This window comes from Protopterus annectens, chromosome 6.part0 (genome assembly GCF_019279795.1).
Source record: "Protopterus annectens isolate FY-2018-M chromosome 6.part0, PAN1.0, whole genome shotgun sequence".
NCBI lineage: Eukaryota > Metazoa > Chordata > Ceratodontiformes > Protopteridae > Protopterus > Protopterus annectens.
The window spans coordinates 593,978,120-594,001,513 of NC_056737.1; the positions used below are offsets into that span (position 1 = coordinate 593,978,120).

At 39.4% G+C, this 23,394-nt stretch overlaps 1 protein-coding gene across 1 annotated transcript in view; it reads left to right on the forward strand.

The window, feature by feature from the left end:
• Nucleotides 1-23,394, forward strand: part of TPP1 (tripeptidyl peptidase 1) — a 1,081,063-nt gene that overhangs the window by 141,167 nt on the left and 916,502 nt on the right. Inside the window, exon 5 of the mRNA XM_044074266.1 lies at nucleotides 19,965-20,086. Coding sequence (XP_043930201.1) covers nucleotides 19,965-20,086 — 122 coding nt within the window. The remainder of the gene's footprint in view (nucleotides 1-19,964; nucleotides 20,087-23,394) is intronic.

The window sequence follows — 23,394 nt, forward strand, 5'->3', positions numbered from 1 at the left end:
ATATTTTTTTCCTGGAAGATTAAAATTATGTTTTGATGCAGAACAGGGTATGGAGGAAATACACAAGTTTGTTCAGCATAAATTGAGCCATCAAGCAGAAGGGGGACTTTGTTTCTCATTCTTCTGATAATAAAGCACACAGAGAGACTTTGCCAGTGAAACCTTTTCCATTTTTCCAAAGGAAAATGCTTGAGAGACAGAAAAAAAGAACAGAAGTTGACTAGAAGAATTGGGAATACCTTGTAAATGAACCAGAATCTGGAAGTGGGAGATGGAGATGAATAGGAAGAAGTCCAGCAGCACTGAAATTAGTGAATAAATGTGAGACTGGAAATCATAGATCACTTTTGTGAAATATGGCTGTATAAGAACAATTGGAAAGAGCAGACTTTTGTTGACTTAATTAAACTTGTGGGGAACTAAATGGCATTGGCTCTACTTAATGTAATTAATTTTTGGAAGGGCACTGAGGAGAGGGGAAGAGGAAGAAAAAAGGTAACTGTAAGTAAAACAATTTTGATTATCAGTATTTCTATGAAATTAAATTGCATGTTTTATAGTAAAGCATTTTTAGCTCTTATATGTGATAAAGATACTAAAGTAAACATCCCTTTTGTTTCTCTTCTTTTTTAATGTGAAATGTAGGCATTACAACAAAAACAGAGAAAAGGCTAGAGAAAAGCATGTTTAAGTTAATAGGCTGTAATCTTGAGTTGTTGAGGCATGGGATGGGGTGAAAAGTACACAAATCATAATACATGTAGAGTTGATATAGTTTCTCTTACTTTTGCATTGAATATCTGGATTAAGACCATTGAGTTAGTCTAACATTTTTTAAATGGAAACAAATAAATAAGAGAACATTGACTATAATCTAAAACAATGGCTAACAAGGTCACACAGAAAAAAAATCAGTAAAAACTAAAATAAAAGCCCAGCCAAGCTAGATTTTCTACTGTGTGATTCCTTAAAACCTTTTGTATTAGAGGTAGCATGGGATATATACAAATGACCCCTTAAGGACTTCAGGTGTTTCAGCTGTATGGCAGTTCTGAATGCCTGTGACTTCTTTTTGACTATAATGAAAACTGTTCCTTTATAAATAAAGGTTTCAGCTTGCCTTTAGAAGTCTGAAGGTGAAGCTTGCATTTTTTCTCTTATGTTTCCATGGAGACAATAAAAAGCCAGAACACTAGTTTCTTCAGCAATAAAAATCAATGTTTTATGAAGCATACAAGTTGTTTTTCACATCTGGGAGGGAAATAAAGATAAAAAGAACAGAGACCAATTAGTGTAAGTAAAAGCACACCCAATAACATGCATCTTACCATGGATAACATCAAGTTTAGGTTAATTATGGCCTGTGTTTCCAATTGTCTGTTTTGGACAATTGTTCCTGTTAGGAGGATTAAACTTCATTATCTGAAGATGTACATAGTTTTGTGTGTTTATATTAAGTTACCAGATCATAGTGGAGTTCTGGAGAGTGTGTTTTTTTTAGGGTTTTCATTAAAACAAAAAGACTTGTTAAATGTGACATAGGTCCCAGTGTTGATGGTAAGAAACATGCATAAAGGATAATCCTGCCAAAACATTAGTGGGTGCATGTATCACAAAAGCTGCAAATAAACTTTTTAAAAAAGCTGTCATTGTAATAGGTGGGAATAATGGCTTATTTTTATAATGGCAATACTTTCCATACTATCTTGGAATATGAATGGTCTTGCATATATAGACAAAAAGGAAATAATATTTATATTAAGAAATGCAGAGTGCAAATAGTAATACTGCAGGAGACACATTTGGAAATAAATGAGCATGTGGATTTGATAAAGAGAGGATTTCAGGATGGATATTCAGCAGACTGTCAGGGACAAGGGAAAAGAGGATTATTTGTATTAATTGCTAGAGGAGCTCCAATAGTGATAGAAGAGGAAAAAAGATAATGGCAGATCTGTGGTAGTAAGGGGCAATTGGCAAGGATGCTGGCATGTATCTATATTCCACCTAGAACTAGTATATAGAGCTCAAAAATTGTGGGAGAATTAATCAGCTTCCAGCAGGGAATATTACTTATAGGTGGGGACTGGAATTTGATTTGCAAAAAATGAGGCTGTATCTGGGGGCCTAGAAGGGAAAATGTAATGAAAGAGGGTAGTTTTCTGAAGAAATGTATGCAAATGTGATATGGAAGACATCCATTCAGTAGTAGGAACTCAGAGGAAAATGTACATATTATTCTCCAAGGTACAATAACTGGGCTAGACTAGACAGAAATTATACTTTACAGGAACATGTACATTTAATTGAGAACTTTGATACATCCAATAAATATTTTAGATCATGTGCCAATAATTACCAAGATAAAAATGCAGGCTAATAAAATAAAGATGAAAAACTGGTGCTTCCCCACCTACCTGGTAAAAAGAGAGGAATTTAAGGAATGGGTAGATTAAAGTGCTTAACCAAGTTGGTTAATAAAATGTTTGTTCTGTTTGGTTCGATTTCTTTCTGTGATTGTATTACTGGCATATTTTTTTCGTTATTGGTGATTTGCTGGTGCTAGCACCAGATGTTCTTTGTGTTTCACTGTTGCAGTTTCTCTGGTATTGACTCTGATATTCAGGCCTGCTGAGAGCTACCACAGCAGGGATAACCCACAGGTGATGACTTCAACAGTGAATACACACGAACATCTACATTTATGGTAAGTGTACACAAATGTACTTTTCCCCAGGATTCACTTTGCGTTTATTCCAGAAGTTATAGCTAGTGAGTGGGGAAAAAATGAAAGTGGAGTTTAAAAATAGGGTAGAAATAAAAGAAAAAGAGATATGTTTAAAAAGTGACAATAATTATTTAGAGGTACTGATAAAGGTTAAAGCATTACAGAATAAGGGGAGTCTCATGTTATAAGAAGAGGTGTAAATGCAGAGTGCTAAAGACAAAATAAGGGAGTATCTGAATAATATGTATGAGTTTAGAAGTATTGCTGTCAAGCACTTGTTTTTTTAATAATAACTTCAGAGCAGAAAAACTTTTAGCACAACGTCTTGGGCAACAGAAAAAAGAAAGGGTTGATGCCAAACTTAGGGAGCTTATAATGAGAAAAATAACCAGAGATCCTGTAGAGCTATTAGAGATATTTTGGAAATTGTAAAGCATGGAAGTAAGGAAGTCAAGAAAAAACACAACTAGAAATATTAATGAAGATTTAAATATATCAAGAGGTTAGAAGTAGATGTGGCCCAACAAGTAACAGTTAAGATAGGAAAAAATAAGATAAAAATGGTGATACATAACCAATCTGCTGGAATAGATGATATTCTGGTGGAGCTTTGGAAACTAGGACAGAAGAAAGTGATGAAGATCTGGAAGGTTTTGTTTAACATTATATTAAAAGGAGAGGAAGCACCAGCATCTTGGAAAAAAATTGTGGTTGATGTAATGCCTAAAGCTGGTAAAGACCTATCAGATCCAGGTTCATAAAGGCCCATTTCAGTTTTAAACCATGATTATAAAGTGTTTGTGTTGCCAGAATTGATGGATATGGCTCAGTGTGGTTTTGTGGCGGTGATGCAAACATTTGACAACATTAAGAGAACTATGGTGATACAGAGTGAGGCAGAACATAAGAAAATACTACTGTTGTTGTTTGGTCTTCATGCAGAGAAAGCATTTGGCAGAGTAAGCTGGGAATTTGAGTAGAGCAAAGGAAGTGTTTACATTTCCTGATGAAATAATAAGGTTGATTAGGAGGATGTGTGAGGGGTTGGAGGCAAAAATCAAAGTGCAAGGGTATCTCTCTTATAAGTTGTGTCTGAACATTGTTATTTGTGTCATATTTAGGACCATGGGAAGGGAAAATAAGGGACTCAGAATTTCAAGGATATAATTAGTATGGTATTCAAGAATTGTTAGCTTTATTTGCAGATAATATTATTTTGTACCTGACAGAACAGGAAAAGGACATCTCAGAGTTAAGGAACATTCTGTGACAATACCGTTATTTTTTTTTCAGGATATAAAATTAAGATAAAACAAAGGCTGTAGTTGTAAATTATGTCCCCACACATAAATTGGTTCAGCAATACCCGTATTTATGGGGTCATGATAAAATGAAATATTTAGGAGTATGGGTATGAAGAAGGAATTTGTTATGGCAGCTAAAGATATGTGGGAAGAGACTGAACAAAATATAATACAAAAATAGAAGCTGGATACTCTTGCCAATGGATATGGATAGCAAGACGCAAGCTGTAAAATGTTAAGTCCTTTCAGTTATATACACAGGTCAGGCATCTATTTATTAGCCAGAGGAGACGTTTTGGATAATAATTAAGAGTTGAAGGGTTTTATCTGAGGGGGAAGAGATGAAGAGTCAAGAGGGATAAGTTCATCCTTGCAACAGAACAAGGAGGTTTAGGATTACCTGATTTGAAGGGATATTTTACAGCTCCACAGTTATGGTTCTTGCACACAACACAAGCACAATTCAAAGTTGAAAGAGATGATAATGAATTGGGGGGGCTGTGCAATTCAAGAAGTAAGGAAAGAGTGGGATTTTGGATGAAGATCCGTAAGAAGAATAACACTGCTACAGAATGTTATATTCAGAAAGTATATTAAGAACAAAGCCAACATGGGAATAGAGAAAGGAGATTCTGCCAATAGGGATGACTGCAATTCAGAGTACAGTGAATAGGCAAGAGGAAACTGGCAAAGGAACCAAGTTATTGGAAACAAACAATTGGAGAAGGAACGGTAATAGAATAGGAAAAGGCCAAGAAGACACTTCGACTGCAGACTAGAGATTGCCTTCCCTATCAGGGATTGATATCAAAGTATAGGTAAATAGAAAGGGATAGGAGAATCATAAATGAGAGACCTGTACTGGCTGACTTTTTAGTTGAATCTAGAAGAGAGGCTACTGTTAAAAAAAGGACATTCTGGGGACCATTGTTTCACTGTGGCGACCCCTAACAAGAAAAAGAAGAAGTAGGGCATGTAATATATTGCACAGTAACTGTAGGAATCAATCAGAGGTTGTCAGAAAAGATTGGGAAGAGAGATTAGATAAGCAGTTCACAAAAAAAAAAAAAAAAAAAACCAATGGTAGGACATATGTATGTCTCCCAAACAGGCAACAGAATCTAGATGATTTAGGATTTTTGCCTGAAAGTGTTTCTATGGGTACTTTTATACCCCAAACAGAATCCAGATTTTTGGTAAATGGCAGATGTCGGAGGTGTAGTATGTACTTGGGAGCATATGCTCTTAGAGTGTAATGAGTTGGCAGACTTTAAAGATTACTTACAGAGTATTCTGTCAAGAATACTGGGTGAGGAAATGAGTTTAACTAAGGAAATTATTTTTTGAGCTGGGATACAGGATCTGAATTGCCTAGACATAGTAAGCCTTATAAAGTTTTAATTCTGGTGGCTGCCAAAAACGCGGGTACTAGAAAATGAAAATAAAAGTCTAAAGCAACCATAGTTGAAGTACTGAATATTGTAACAAAGATAAAAAAACAGTAAGTGGTATCTTCAGAAAAGGGTAGGAGTAAATTACATAGAAAAAATAGAAATTGTAAAATAATACAAGCATAAAAATGTTTTGGAGGAGGAATGAGGTTTAAAAGAAGGCAGGAACTGAACAATTTATATAGGGGGACTTCAATAAAGCCTACATGGACTGGTTTTCCGTGTAAGCAGAGTGGCATGGCGCTAACACAGAATCCAGCAGCCGTGAGATCCAGGAAATAGAGCAGAGGGGCGTGCATGAGCGTGCAGACACGGAAGTGTCCATGGCATGCAAATCGCCTCATAAGCTGGTGAATTGGATGCAAATTAGTGTGTTTTGTGATCCAGCAAGCAGCTAGGTATCCGTGCAGGACCCGTGTTGGTGTTAGAAGTGTACACGGAAAATTTCCACGTATAGAAATGTAAAAATTGAACAGGGGCTGGAAAAGGCCAATTGTTTGGTCTTCATGCAGAGAAAGCATTTGGCAGAGTAAGCTGGGAATTTGAGTAGAGCAAAGGAAGTGTTTACATTTCCTGATGAAATAATAAGGTTGATTAGGAGGATGTGTGAGGGGTTGGAGGCAAAAATCAAAGTGCAAGGGTATCTCTCTTATAAGTTGTGTCTGAACATTGTTATTTGTGTCATATTTAGGACCATGGGCAAGGAAAATAAGGGACTCAGAAATTCAAGGATATAATTAGTATGGTATTCAAGAATTGTTAGCTTTATTTGCAGATAATATTATTTTGTACCTGACAGAACAGGAAAAGGACATCTCAGAGTTAAGGAACATTCTGTGACAATACCATTATTTTTTTTTCAAGATATAAAATTAAGATAAAACAAAGGCTGTAGTTGTAAATTATGTCCCCACACATAAATTGATTCAGCAATACCCATATTTATGGGGTCATGATAAAATGAAATATTTAGGAGTATGGGTATGAAGAAGGAATTTGTTATGGCAGCTAAAGATATGTGGGAAGAGACTGAACAAAATATAATACAAAAATAGAAGCTGGATACTCTTGCCAATGGATATGGATAGCAAGACGCAAGCTGTAAAATGTTAAGTCCTTTCAGTTATATACACAGGTCAGGCATCTATTTATTAGCCAGAGGAGACGTTTTGGATAATAATTAAGAGTTGAAGGGTTTTATCAGAGGGGGAAGAGATGAAGAGTCAAGTGGGATAAGTTCATCCTTGCAACAGAACAAGGAGGTTTAGGATTACCTGATTTGAAGGGATATTTTACAGCTCCACAGTTATGGTTCTTGCACACAACACAAGCACAATTCAAAGTTGAAAGAGATGATAATGAATTGGGGGGGGGGTGCAATTCAAGAAGTAAGGAAAGAGTGGGATTTTGGATGAAGATCCGTAAGAAGAATAACACTGCTACAGAATGTTATATTCAGAAAGTATATTAAGAACAAAGCCAACATGGGAATAGAGAAAGGAGATTCTGCCAATAGGGATGACTGCAATTCAGAGTACAGTGAATAGGCAAGAGGAAACTGGCAAAGGAACCAAGTTATTGGAAACAAACAATTGGAGAAGGAACGGTAATAGAATAGGAAAAGGCCAAGAAGACACTTCGACTGCAGACTAGAGATTGCCTTCCCTATCAGGGATTGATATCAAAGTATAGGTAAATAGAAAGGGATAGGAGAATCATAAATGAGAGACCTGTACTGGCTGACTTTTTAGTTGAATCTAGAAGAGAGGCTACTGTTAAAAAAAGGACATTCTGGGGACCATTGTTTCACTGTGGCGACCCCTAACAAGAAAAAGAAGAAGTAGGGCATGTAATATATTGCACAGTAACTGTAGGAATCAATCAGAGGTTGTCAGAAAAGATTGGGAAGAGAGATTAGATAAGCAGTTCACAAAAAAAAAAAAAAAAAACCAATGGTAGGACATATGTATGTCTCCCAAACAGGCAACAGAATCTAGATGATTTAGGATTTTTGCCTGAAAGTGTTTCTATGGGTACTTTTATACCCCAAACAGAATCCAGATTTTTGGTAAATGGCAGATGTCGGAGGTGTAGTATGTACTGGGGAGCATATGCTCTTAGAGTGTAATGAGTTGGCAGACTTTAAAGATTACTTACAGAGTATTCTGTCAAGAATACTGGGTGAGGAAATGAGTTTAACTAAGGAAATTATTTTTTGAGCTGGGATACAGGATCTGAATTGCCTAGACATAGTAAGCCTTATAAAGTTTTAATTCTGGTGGCTGCCAAAAACGCTGGGTACTAGAAAATGAAAATAAAAGTCTAAAGCAACCATAGTTGAAGTACTGAATATTGTAACAAAGATAAAAAAACAGTAAGTGGTATCTTCAGAAAAGGGTAGGAGTAAATTACATAGAAAAATAGAAATTGTAAAATAATACAAGCATAAAAATGTTTTGGAGGAGGAATGAGGTTTAAAAGAAGGCAGGAACTGAACAATTTATATAGGGGGACTTCAATAAAGCCTACATGGACTGGTTTTCCGTGTAAGCAGAGTGGCATGGCGCTAACACAGAATCCAGCAGCCGTGAGATCCAGGAAATAGAGCAGAGGGGCGTGCATGAGCGTGCAGACACGGAAGTGTCCATGGCATGCAAATCGCCTCATAAGCTGGTGAATTGGATGCAAATTAGTGTGTTTTGTGATCCAGCAAGCAGCTAGGTATCCGTGCAGGACCCGTGTTGGTGTTAGAAGTGTACACGGAAAATTTCCACGTATAGAAATGTAAAAATTGAACAGGGGCTGGAAAAGGCCAATTAAAAGGTCAGAATTGTCATAGTAGGCACAAATATGTCCAAAACTATGCACTATGAGTCCAAACACTAATGCAAAATAATATAAAATAATAATTTTTTTAATAACCACCACACAGCAATGCACAAACATGCCATTATGCAAAAAATATTAAAATGTTTAAAAACTAAAAATAAGATGTGTGTGAGAATAATGCATTATAGAGCCCTGCATGCAGTATGTACAATGGTAGATTTCAGTGGTTGCTAAGGAGGCAGGCCCTGGAAAAGTGAAGTATCCAGGTTATGTGCAAAGATCTGTATGCAAATGAGCTGGGGTTACTGAATAGTGAAAATGGGCCTCTAGGTCCGCAGATAAAACACATGCAGCTGCAGAACCCTGTTGATGTCCACAGAACAGCTAGCTGACAGGAAAAGGGGGTGTATCACTATATGTTTAAGGGGATTAGAGCTCAGCGGCTCCCGTTAGTGCAGTGCACTGCTCAGCTAAGTGTGGGGGGGGGGTGTCTAGAACTGCTAAGCTTTGTTTAGCTGCAGGGCATGTGTTTTAGCTGGTTTAAGCTATGCTGAATGTGCCTCTGCATGGTGGTGTGTCCAGGCTGCTAAGCACTGTTTACACCAGCGCTGTGGGTTTGTGCATCTTGCTGCAGTGCTTAGCAAGGAAATCAATTAAAAAAAAATAAATAAATAGCCTGGGAAAGGCAATCATGTATAAATTACTGATAAGCTCTGTTCCACTGACACTGGGCCATTCAACCCCCCCCCAGTGATATACCTGGCAGGTGGAATGCACCATAGTTAGCCAATGACACAGGCTGCATCTGCAACACACCACTGTAAAGTATGCATACACCCTATGATCTGATTTATCCCCCATACTGTGAACAATTGGAGTACAGACTTGCAAATTTTAACTGACAGAATGCTAGGGGCTGCTGCTGCTCTGCTACATCTGTATGTGCTAGAGGCTTAGGGCTGTGCTGATGCTGCTGATGACAGTAGGCCTAGACTGAGAAGGAGATCAGTGTTCAGGCCCATGGTAACCTTCCAGGAGCTACATGTGCTGGAGATTGTAGAGCACTACAGGGTGGACAGGGACACGCTACAAGAACTCACCGAGCTTTGCCGCCCTCAACTCAGACCCAGAGCCAACAGAGGGGAACCCATCCCAGTGGGAACAAAGATACGTGTAGCCTTTAGAATACTAGCTACATGTATTTTTCAAAGACCAACTGGGGACATGATGGGGGTCTCACAGGTATCTGCATCCAAGATACTCCAGCAGTTTCTGGCTGCCATGCAAACACATTCCGGTGAGCACATTTATTTACCCTACATCCTTGAGGAGAGGGCCAGCAGTATGAGTCTCTTCCACCATGTAGTACACTACCTTGAGGTACTGGGTGCCATAGACTGCACTCATGTCCACATCAAAGCACTGCCTGGTGAGGAGGGTAGGGTCTACATCTACTGCAGGGGGTATCACTCCATCAACTGCCAGGTCGTGTGTAATGCCCAGGGCATTATCATGAGTGTGTGTTCTGGTAGCCCTGGCAGTTATTATGACTCCCATATCTGGCATGCATCACAGCTGTGCCAGATGTTTGCCAGGGGGGACAGCCCGTACAGTCATTTACTGGGGGATGTTGGCTATGCACTGGAAATGTGGATGATGACACCCATCAGGAATGCACACACACCTACAGAAGAATGCCATAAACTAGGAACATCATAGAGCATGTGTTTGGGCTGCTCAAGTCCCAGTTCCGCTGCCTCGATATCTGGTGAAGCCTTGCAGTATTCCCCAGCCACATGTGCACAGATGTTCACAGTATGCACCATGCTGCACAATATGATCCTGCAGAAACAGCTGTGGCAGGATCATCACAGGGAAGGGACACACAGCACCCCACCAGTGCCAGGGTTCCCACAACCACATCCACAGGGGGACTCGGAGGAGGAACCCTCTGAGCCTGTTCCTGTAGGCAGACATAGGCATGCCCAGTATGCCCTGGCCTTGGCAAAGAGGTAACGCATAGCACATGCACTGACAACCTAGGGTCCTAGGGACTGACACCTCACTTCGACTCACATACATAGTAAAACGGATGCCAGACACACCACACAACCTGTACCTTATATATATATATATATATATATATATATATATATATATATATATATATATTATGTGTGTGTGTGTGTGTATATATATATATATATATATATATATATATATATAGAGAGAGAGAGAGAGATAAATAATATTACATATATATATCTATATATATATATATATATATATATATATATATATATATATATATATATATACACACACACACATATATATATACATATATACGAATGTCAACTAAACAGTACCTAGCCAGAGTACATCAGGGACAGTCAGCGACACCTGTACAATGTTTGAACTATTCCTGTGTGACATTCACAGGCTGAGAGGAGCTGAATGACAGTACACCATGTTATATGCCAGGTATGATTACCATTATGTACTGTCACTGTATCCAGTAGCATTTGTACAGGAGTCGACCATTGTAGAAGGGACTGAGAGAGCCAGAGCTGTGATCTATGTCAGAGCAGGCAGAGTTGAAAGGCATGCCTGTAGGTGCTGGATAGCAGACTATCACCAGCATGCCATTCCCAGATATGTACTACAGGCCTCCCATTGTAATCCCTATTCCCCATAACTGCATCCTCCCATCTGCATCCCATTAAATGGGAACTTCTATTACATACATGGTAGAGTACTGTACTCTTTTTTTGTGCAGAAATCCTGAAGAAAAATGCTTCTGAAATTGCAGTCTGTCTTGGTAAAGCAAGTCACATACCTGTTTACCATAGGCAGGTGCTTGCCTTTTTTAGGTAATACTCATTAACAGGTAATTGCCTGTGCACCAATCCGTGGCTCAGACATGCTAATTGCATTCAGAACAGCTGGATTGCAGTTTCATTAGCCAGTGGCATGGCACAGCAGTGCTATATTTAAGGCCTTCATGTAGGCCTTGGCCCCTTTCCTAGTCTGTGTGATGGACATTATTGAGGTATGGAGACTACAGCATTGCAGAGGGTAGGTAAAATACTGTCCACTGTTGGGATTTATATGGTATATCCACAGTTTTGTATGCTATGTTTGGCCATTGTGAAATGACTCTGATTATGTGGCAGTTCAGTGTTAAACAATGTGGGTTGAGGTCAGTAAGGGAGAAGACCGATGTGAGTGTCATAAGTCATATGCATCAAAATATGCATGCTGCTGCAGTAGCAGCTGGTCTATCAGCTCTGTATGTTTGTAGGGGAAGACTGTGACACATTTCCCTGTCACTTGACCCCCACACCCCTTTATGTATGGGTGTTGTGTGAATCCCTTGTTCTAGGGAGTTGTGAGGTACTTTAGGTCTGTAGCAGGTAGCTGAACATGCTGCTGCATATGTTGCAGGCTGCAGCTGCTGCGTTTTGCCCAGAAGACATACTGGGGAATGTGAGCACATTGGAGGACAGCAAGCTATATTCGTCAGTGAGGGAGCAGTGTCAGCTCTGTTGTTACAGCAGAGCCACGGTGAGTGTAACCATAACAGTCCAGGTGAGGCATGTGATTTACGGTACATATGTTATGTAATAGTGCCATTCAAAGAGTGATAGGCGACATTTAGGAAGCCTATACATATTTGTGCAGTGTGTCCCTACCTACAAGCCTTTGATGTGCTAACATCGGTAGCAGTGAATGCAGTAACAGCAACTTGTTCTGCTTAAAATTGCAAGACTTGGTCATTATTTGTTGTATTCACATGCATGTCATTGAAGTGCAATACACTGGATTCAAACCCAGGACTCTGGCTGGCAGAATGTACAGCATGCTAGGAATTTCATATACTGAGCTACTGAGTCAGTATTACAGCAGGTGTATTTGCAAGATAAGTGTGCATGCATGAAGTCAAGATTCTCATAAGGATCTATGTTTGGATGGGTATGACGTTGCCTGTCTCTCATGATTTTCTAACCTCAATCTTTACTGACTTGCCAGTACTTCGGCATACAGAATAGGTTTTGTGAAAACTGTGCCAAAAGTAGGTGGCACAACTGTGGACATTCTACAACAGTCTGTGCAGCTGACAGCTATACTTGATACCCCAGGCCTCATGTACATCCATTATTATTTGTTTGGCTGTGTACTGATTTGGAGTCTGCATCTGTTAATTTTCACATGGTATGCACAAGCAGTGTGTTATTGGAAATCAGGATATGTTTATGGAAACACCTGTTTTACTTCAGTGGAATGCCCTAGTAGGCTAATGCACCAACGCACTATGCTGTAGTTGACATGGTCCCAGGTTTGAGACTTGGCAGGGGTGATTATTTTGCAGATGGGCCTAACAGTGTCAGAAACAGAGAAGGTGATTAAGGCAATTTTACGCGGATTTGTGAGGGTTTGTGTGGTGGGCCGCTTTGCTTAAACCTATGCTAATTTTAAAAAAAGAAAAGAAAAAAGGATGATAGGAAAGTGGTGAAATGGGGGCAAGCAGTGAGAAAAGCATACTGGAAGACAAGTAGGCATGTGCAGGATGGGTGTAGAAAAGGACCATAGCTCTCCATTTCTTGTACAGCAACAGCTGTGTAGGTTGTAGCAAATTTGGAGCCTCACATCCCAGAGAGAGGGGTGAGGTCAACATAATTGTGTGAATTAATTATTGTAATAATCAATTGTGTCCAGTGGACATGGGTGCTAAATGGAGAGCTATGTATGGAGAGAATTTTTTTTTTTAAGGAGAGAGTGGAATGTTGGGGAAGGGATATAGGCACGTGTGGGGAAGTAAGTTAGGATGGGGAGGTTGCATTTGCAAACAGACCAGACAGCATACAGGGGAGGTGTGTGACACATGAGGGAGGTAAACACCTTGGACAAAGAGGGTGTTGTGGAATCAGAGATCCATGTGCCCCCAGACAGTAGCAGTGAGACTGAGCTCCCCACCCATGGGCAGTCAACACTACTACTTCACTGCCCCGAAGGTGGCTGTGCTGGGGCTTGGGTGCCTTGGCCCTCTTGCCCTTCCAGGTTGGTGAGTCTGCCACCAATCTGGCGCAAGAGATCCTCATAGCCACGATGCACAATCCTGTGCACCATCACTGGTAGCTGTTCTTGGGTGACAACCCCCCCCCCTCTCACGCCCAGTCCCAGGGGGGATGGGCCCCGTCCCCTGAGGTGGTTCCACATATAGATGGTGCAGGGCCAGTGGAGGGGACACCACCGGCTTGGGTCCCAGACATGCTGGGACCCAGTGCCATGGCCGACTGAGGTAGGGTAGGCAGATCACCAGGAACCGTCCTACCCAGTCGAGCAGTGGTGTTGAGGTATTTCAAAGTGTACAGGTGAGTAATGAACAGAACATTTAGTTCTAACAGCATGCCAGAACATTGCATATAATGCAGTACCATAACATTGCATAGCATATGGAACACAACAATAAATGAGATAGCAGTCAGTACAGCAACAGCATGCAGTTACAGTTATTGCATAAGGCCAACATTATAGGTAATTCAACAAGGTATGTTTGTATGCAACCATTGTAATACATAGTAGTAATAAAACACAAGGCCCAACATAACATTTTGAGAATAATATATGTTAATAGTAAACCATAACCGATGTATAACAATAATAAATTGAGATGCAGATAAGAGGTGGGGGGAGAGAGAAATACAGTCCATTAATACCAGTATAGGCTATATTGTTTGCAACAGTACCCTTATATACTCTACAGGTTTGCCCTTACTTTATGTATACAAGTGCCCAATAGCTTCTGTAGTGTGTACATACCCCTCAAGCTATCCGCATGGGACAGTATGGGCCAAACTGTAACACCTACATGTGCACAACTACAGGGGACCATTACATGTCAGGGGGACATTTATGACTACCATGATATACAGTGGACTGATGTATTGTGACTGTGCTATTGACATATGTCATGACGATGACAGATCTGTGACCGAGGGATTAGGCAACAGTGATCACAGTCTGTGACAGCGTGACACTTGAAAGACATGTATTGTGCACAGTACAGACAGTTTGACTATCATGCCGTCCTTGGCAGGCATGGGGTTAGACTATCAGCAGACATTCACAGACACACCAGACATACAGCCATACCAAGATGACACATTTTATTTATTGTTCATAGGTGTGTACTAGACTAATGGCCCTGGAGCCTTTACAAGCCTAGCCCATAGGATTACTCTGGCATCATGTCACCCAACCTTAGTTCCTAGTGCCTCTGTCGAGTAGAGCCACTGGAGTGATTCCCAGGGTGAATTTTCTGTTTCTCAGCCACTCATCAAGATGTGTCTTGAAGAGGTCCAGTGACATGCTCTGCTTGATATGTATGGGAAGTCTATTCCATAGCATGGGCAGTCTCTGGGTTATGAACCTGTCCATCCAGCATGTTCTGTTGATTGTGGTAATGAGGTTGAGGTCTCTGGAGTGTGTGGTGCGGAGGGATTGGGATTTCTTTAGATGTAGCATTTCTAACAGAGCTGGTTCAGACATGGCTTTGTAAGTCAAGCAGAGATTGCCTCTAAGTAGGCAATATGAGACAGAGAATAGTTGGAGTTTTTTGAGTCTGTCCATATAGGACAAGTGTTTAAGGCCTAGGATCCTCTTTGTGGGGTACTTTTATAGCCTCTCCAGTTGTTGCAGGTGTCTAGTGAGGTACATGCCAAATGGGACATTGTACTCGATGATTGGCTTAATGAGGGAAGAGTAGAGGGAGACAATGACGTCTTTCTTCCTGGATGGAAAACCCTTTGTATTAACTTTTATTAGTATTGTACATTTTACTTTTATTTTCTAACGTCTTCTCACATTGCTGAGCAGTGCTGTTAACACTCTGGTACATCCGAACACACACATTCTTAACTCATTCTAATGGCTACTACAGCAATTTATTTACCTGTATTTCCTGTGGGGAGAAATCTGTTAACAATTCATAACTGATTCAGTAATATGTAGTAGTACTTGTAACTGGATTTGAACCATGGTCTGTGTGTGACAAAATGCCACTGCTGCATTTTGATTGAGTGATTTGTATCGAAAGCTCACCTGGTAACAAAATATGACCTGGTAATAGAGGTAGAGTGTTATACAAGACTGCAGTGACACTTGAACACACATGCATGAGATTCATGCATGGCAGAGCTAGTAGGTGAACTGTGCATTAATACATGGAATGCAGGTGTAGACAATATACCCCTAGTGGGTGGAAATATCTGTGATGTGTACAAGCCATATCAGAGTGCTGGGCTGGCTACCTGACCCATATACAGTTGCAGATGGTATATGTTTAGTCTACAGCTATTACAGTTTCATACTTGCCTGCAGCAGCTTACCTAAGAGCAGGAATGCAAGTAGCTGAAATGCAATGGTTAACACAAGACAATCCTGATATACTTAGTATATATTAGTTGCTTGTATTATTGCTTCAGATCTTAGTGCAGAGCAAATATCTTAATGCATTATATATTTTAGTACAGCTCCAAGTCTACAGTTTAGCAGAACAGTCTTTATTAGCTAACCTTCAGTCACTTAGTGGTATTCTTGTGTTTTTAGTTCACAGCAGGTGTAATACTCGATTTCATGAACAACAGCCCAAAATACGCACATATTGCAAAACGCAGCTTTATTAGGGGTGACTTCATGCAGTGAGTGGTATAATTTTTCCAGTTTTTATTGCAGAACAGTTCATATAATGTAGGTGTTGCAATACAGCTATAATTCCACAATTAATGCAGTAGAAACTTTATTTCCTTAACATCCTCAGGTTTCTTCCATTTATCTTTATCGAACTATACCTGGAATTATTCAGTTATTGCAGTCCAGCTCTATGACCATATTCATTGCAGTACAATCAAAACTGTGTATACCTAATGGTAGTTAATACATTACACCTCCTTGCTTATATGACTATAGTTTGCAAGATACATCTGTACTCACCACACTCATAGTGGAACCTGGCCAGGTGCCGTGTATGGGCCTGTAGGTTGCAAGCTCTCTCCTCTGCGGCTGTAGGGAGAGAAGCCCACCATTATGGGTACCTGTCTGTCACACATTCTGATTAGGTATTGGTAAAACAATGCAAACAGTACTTAGAAACTTGTGGGGCATTCCCATCCTGAGCATCTTGGACCCAGGTGGCCAAGAAAATCCCCCTTATGACACTTCAGGTCATCATAATAATGATGCACCTTCTCACCTGTGCAGGGGATACCAGTTGCACTGGTGAGATCACGTGGCAGACAGTCCCGGGCCTCCAAATTGTACTCTGAACCCTGGTACTGGCCATGTAGCAGCTGTACATCATTTATTTAATGAGGAGTCCAGTAATGACCCTGGATTCCAGAATGTCCCAACACTGTGCCCAGAAGCACGCACCCTCTCCAACATCTGCCATAGTTCCTGCCAAGTTCAGACTCCAACTGGTTCTGCTTTATTCCTGCCTGTTGCACTTAAATAAGCCTGTTTTCCCACCTTTTACTGCCATTGGGCAATTTTTTTAAAATTTGGCGCATTGCTTAGCACTGGGCCAACCCACTGAGCTTAGCTGAGCAGTGCTTAAACTGGCAATGCTTAGCGGTGCACAAACCAGCTTAGCTGGGCTCATCAGTGCTTAAATGAGCATTACTTAGCAGTGCTTTGCCCCGCTTAACAATGCACAAACCAGTTAAGCACAGCTAAAACAGTCCTTGTTTAAGCAGTGCTTGGCAAGGCATGGCTGTGCTTAGTGGCGCTTAGCTGAGCACAGCAAAGCAGGATTTAAAAGTACATCTTATAAGTGTGTATTTGCCACATAAATGCTTAATAACATGTTTGTGTATACATACAATATGCAATCAAGGGTTTAGACATATATCTCATAATGTGTATTTGAAACATAAACAATTAATAACTTGTCTGCATAGTCATACATAATTCAATCACAGTTTAATAGTACTTCTCATAAATGTGTATTTGCAAAACAAATTTAATAACCTGTCTCTGTAATCATATAAAATGTAATTGGGATTTAACATTATTCTCATAATGTGCATTTACAAAATAACCTGTGTCTGTACTCGAATCCTGCACCTACTGCACATAAGGCTGTCACTCTAACCATTTGGCTACGTGGCGGTGTAGCCTGCTGCTATACTTTTATGCATATCTCTCCACTACATTTAAGCACCGCTGAGCACCCCAGTGCAGTACACAAACCCGCTCAGCTATGCTTAAACTTGACCTTTGCTTTCATAATTAAATGCATCCGGTTTCTATTTTTAGATGTCTGGCACGTGTCCATTGCTGTGCGCCACGCAAACACACACACACACACACACACACACACACACACACAAAAAAAAAGAATTAAAAAAAAAAGTTTGTTACGTATGCATACATTGATATCCGGCACTTTGACAGTGCAGTGGGTGTGTTACTCATCTCTGGACACAGTAACACACTCCCTACATTGATTCAATAACCGTGTTACATGGCTCCCCCTCAGTAATGTGCCTTCATTAATATGCATGGTGCACTACCGAGGGGGTACCGCATACACAACCACGGTACCTTCTGTGTAGGCTTTATAATGTGCTTACACAAATTTTATTAAATCCCCAGGACAATGTTGGATTGATTGTATTGTATAGAAAAATATATCTGTGAAGCATAATGTTTATAAATGTGAACTTGTTAATATGGTTTGTTTATTTTTATATAAATCGAAGTTTGTCTTTGTCACAAGTGATAATTCAATAAAGGTGTTTCTTTAATAAAAATTGCTGAAAAAAAACAATTGCTGAAGTGCACCTGAAAGACGTCTCTGGATAAACTTTGATAGTCAATAATGGTACCTTTTGAAGGTTTTAAGCATGATGTTTCTCTGTACAGCCTGGTGCTGCCTTGCAACTCACTGCTTCTTCCTGCTGTTGCTCTGGGTATAACACTGCATGCACTGATTTTAAATATAGGCCCATATTGATAAACAATTGGTAGCTTTGATAAACGGTCACTTACTTTCATGTCTGCCAGAAGTCTTACTGAGCTGTAAAAGCTAATATTTGCCATTTGTTTTTCATCAGTTGTAAGGATGTGTTTCCCCATTTTTTTGTATGAAGATAATATCAGAATTGCTGTTAAGTAAGGTTGTTAATCTCCATGTGTTAAGTAATCATTTTCAATGGCCATTTGCAGGCTGCATACTCTGAAAAGTTTCACTTTTGACATGTAAAAGGCTGGACTGTTTACTTGTGAAAAGTTTATGGCTAGACTTTATGGTGGGGCTGAAAGAATGCGCAGAACCTACCAAGCCATACCTAATAAACCAGCACTGAAGCAACCAATTGGCAGAAAATTTGCACCCTGTGGAGGCTTGTGCATTCAGTTATTTAGAAAAGACTATTCCAAAAGACTAAAAGGTACACCCTGTTTGTTTGTTTGTGTCTTTCGACTTTTTCCTGGTTAGGGGTTGCCACAGCGGAACTCCGGTCCGCTAATGATTGGTAGTGGATTTTTACGTACCGGGTTACCAGCCCTGACACACAACCTTCAATGAAGGCACGCCCCGTTCACGTATGCCTCCACACAGAAGATGCTCTAGCTGAGAATCGAACGGGACAACGTCTTGCTATGAGGCGACAATTAAAACGTGAAGGAATTACGCCGTAGGATTGTCATCTGTTTTCAGCAGATACACCGCTGTCTTAGTGGCTGCCTTGAAGAACTTCCTTGTGTAAGAAATCTATACTGTTGTTATATGGACATAAATAGTTCCTTCTACTTCATTATTTGTACATCACCATTATCCTGTTTTTATGGTACTGCTCATGGAGTATTGACTTTACATTTTATAGACTGGAGACAAGTGGCAGATTGGAAATTTAGCACAGACAATTAAGTCTGTAACATCCTAATGTGTTTCATCCTGTAGTTCTGGGCTTGATTCTGTCAGTCTCCATTTGCCTTTTGTATGTCATTCTGACCAAATTACTGAACCAGACAGTGCTTCTGGGTTGCCTCTGAAAACACGCCGTTGTGCCAATTGTATTTATCTGGTTAGCAAATGAATACAGTAAAAAGAAAAAATATTTATTTTGTACTTTTTTGGTGGACTGCGGCGTACCTCATACCCTTATAGTATATGTGCATATAAAGGTGTAATACATAAAAGTAAAACACCCGCATGTCAACTTTGATAACTTTGACAGAAATTAACCAAAAAAAAAAAGATTGGCATGACACTGTTCATGCTTCCAATAACTCTGAGCTTGCAATTTTAAAACATTTTTGCCTCTTGCCAGTTGTATATTCCAACTCTGAGATTGCACACTACTGGAGAAAGAGCATATTTCTGAACTCCGCTAATGTTGCAGTCTGTCACAACTGTTAGTCTGCTACTCTGACAACCAAACTGTTAACAAAACCGCTGTCGACTATGCAGACAGTCAACTGTATTTCTGGCTCACATATATATATAAATAGTTCTGTGATTAGAATTGTTGTTTTACTCGTTATATTGTTGCCTTTAGTTTCTGCTCAAGCTTATAACCTTCGACAAATCTGGAAACAGCTTCTGTTCATTTACACTGATCATGTCTTTGTTTTATATTTCCGTAGTGTTGCTGAGAAGTTGCTGCCTGGGTCTGAATTTAATAGGTACATAAAAGGGACACAGACTCTCGTACGATCACCAGTACCATATGGAATATATGAAGAACTAGCAGAACACATAGATTTTGGTAAAGTTTGTTTTGTGTCTGTTTTTTTATGTGTCTGATATTGCTTGGGACATATTGTGCAACTGACGGTACATACTTGGGCTTACTTACAACCTTTACTCCTTTCTGTGAGGGAGTCCTGTAGTACTGTGCATAACATTTGGGCTATTTCTCCAGTGTCATCTGTGACCTAGGCAGATCCTGTGCCATTCAAATGTCTTACTACTCAAACTGGTCCTTGTTGCACTCTGTTGCTATATCAGCATCATTTAGTACATGTACAACATAAAATAGCTCCAGTGGTAATACATGTTGGGTCAATGACTCACAAACTACCAACTCATAGAGCATCAATCCCAGTGTAAAAATGAATATCTCATTGGCTGCTCCTTGAAAATAAGGTTTACTCTAATACACCAAACTTATATATATATATATATATATATATATATATATATATATATATATATATATAAACACACACACACACTAATTTCAGGTTGCAAATACCATTGGAAAGGATGTTTCACTTATTAATATTGCTGTGCAAACTGGACAAACTGGAGTTGGTATATTTAAGTTTTGAGTGGTGGTGGAAGATGCCCCCACATTGAAGAGATGGGGAGGAGGCCTCAGGAGAAACACTTTTTTAAAAGTATTACTTATTTCTCCTTTTAATGCCTTGTATATTTTAAGTTGTAGTGATTGTGATCCAGTATGTGGCCACTGGTGGGAACCACCTTTAGTTCTTCATATACCTCAGAACTGTGAGTCTCTTGACTGAATTTTCTGTTCATAAGTAGCTACTCGATTGAGTTTGGCATAAGTTTCAAGTTGATAAATATTCAAACTGTTTATGTCTTACTTGAACTGTAAGTAAATAACTCTAATGAGATAGATAATTAATGGTTTACTGACAATATGGCAGATAGATTATATGTTAAATAAAGCTGAAATGTTGGGTTATGAATGGGGTGGGAGAAGGGCAAGAATCCATTATTCTTGGCTCCTACTTCTTCAGTTTATATATTTCAGGTATAGAGACTCTTTCTTTTTTCTTTATTCTGACAATTTAAAAATAGGAAGATGTATTTACTAACTGGGAGTACTATGTTGTATTACATAGAGGATTATGAGCAGTTCGTTGATGCTAACTGTGTTATGTGTTTGAGACATGGATGTCAAAGAATTCACTCTCGAGGTGAATCTTGGCATACATGTTGAGAACACATACTATCAGGTTAGCATTAGCTAACTACTCCCAATTATAGTGCATGGAGTTTTATTTGTTCCATGTATTACAAGTTATAGTAAAAGCGAAAAGAAAAAAAAATGCTACGTGTCTTACCAGCTTTCAAAGCCATAAAACACTAAGCGAGTGCTTTCAGAAAGGTAGTGTAATGTTATCCCTTATGTATACACTCACCTTCCATGCCTCTCAACTGTGTAGATTTTTGCAGAATGTCCAGATTGTTGTCTGAAATGTTGGGTGCATTCATCATGAAGTGTGTGGTTTTTGGACAACTTGCTGAGGACTGAAACAATAAATAATGGCGTATAATTAGGTTTCAGACTTTGTATCCTTCAGTTAATCAGGTGAACATATCCTGTTATTCTAGTAAATTTCTAGGTTTAAAACAGGAAGTCAAGGCCATGTTATTGTTGGACCGCAAGCAGAAACAAATCTTTTATTCTGTTACTGTCATTTGTACTGGCAGATTTTACTGCCTGTTGCAGGACCTGACCTTAACAAGTTTAGCAGGGGGTGCTTAACATTCATTAAGGTCGGGTTTCACACCACTGTCGTGCTTAACTGATTTGTCTTTTTCCAAATATTGAAGCATAATCAGCTTGCTCCAAGCACCACAAAACTATTAATCATGTCTATGTGTATGGGATAATAGTAATTAATATAGATTAAAAGAAAAGTACATTTCCTTTTGTTGCTTTCATACTGATACACATTATTGCATTCCAAATCAAGTCATTGAAAAGGTTGATCTGTATGAAGACCTGTGGATCACTCTAGATAAAAGTCTAAATTTCATGTCCTTTACTAATAACATTGATGAATGTAATAAGCTTACTGGATATATAAGGAAAATTTTAAACTCTAGAAATGTTCATTGATGAAAACAAGTTACATCAGTTGAATTAGACCTAAAATTGGAGATGGTAAAAATCTCTTTTTCAAATAATTTCAGCTTACCGGTGAGGGGGTTTAAAAAATTTACTTTTCATAACTGATATAAATGGATTAGAATATGAGGAAAGAAAAGGTTTATTGTAAGTTGTTTATAAATTAAAAAATTGAGACATTAAATTGATTTCTTAAGCTTAACAAAATGTACTTCTTTGAGAGTATCTAGGCCTCAGAGGAAGTGAGAATGCTCACAGGAATAGAGATGTAACAGTAAGGAAGAACAACAGATCCATAAGTTGGCTCTCAGAAAGAATTGTCAGTATTTGGAATTCTCTTTCTGTGTCTGTTAGAAAAGTAAAAATATTATAGGATCATAGGAGTTTACTAGGCTAATGGCCCTAGAGCCTTTAGAAGCCTCGCCAAATTCAACCCTAGTTCTCTAGAGTGTCTGTTTTGAGCAGACCCTAAAATCAGCACCTATTGCTCCTGTCCAGGAGGGACACAGGTGTAACCCCCAGGATGAATTTCCAGTTTCCCACCCAGTTGTCCAAATTATGCTTAAATAGGGTCAACAATGGGCTTTGTTTAACATGAATTGGAAGTTTTTTCCAAAGGTGAGGTAACCTCTGAGACAAATCTGTCCCTCTAGCAACTTCTGTTGATGTCACATACCAGGCTAAGGTCCTTTGAGTGAATGATCTGTGTGCCATTTGACTTGCGAATCTGCAGCATTTCCAGTAAAGCAGAGTCAAGGATCGCCCTATATGCAAGGCACAGGTCACCAATGAGCAGTGTGTATGACACAGAGTAAAGTGATGGTGATTTCGGTCTGTCCACATATGACAGATATTGAAGACCCTGAATTTTCTTAGTAAGTAAACTTTGTGGTCTCTCCAACTGCTGCAGGTGCCTGGAAAGGTACATAGGGAGCATTGTATTCTATTATTGGCCTGATGAGGGAAGAGTACAGGGGAGTTATGACCTCCTTTTTTCTGGAGGCAGTTCCCTTACTTATGAGACAAGCAGTATAAAATGCCCTTCTTACCACTGTGGAGGCATGGTGATCAAAGGTAAGGTTGCTGTCGGCCTGTGTGCCTAGATCTCTTACCACTGCATGTTTAGGTTATTGTTATTGATGTGGTAGTTAGCAGGAACAGTGTCCTTGCCGAAGAGGATAATAATGCAT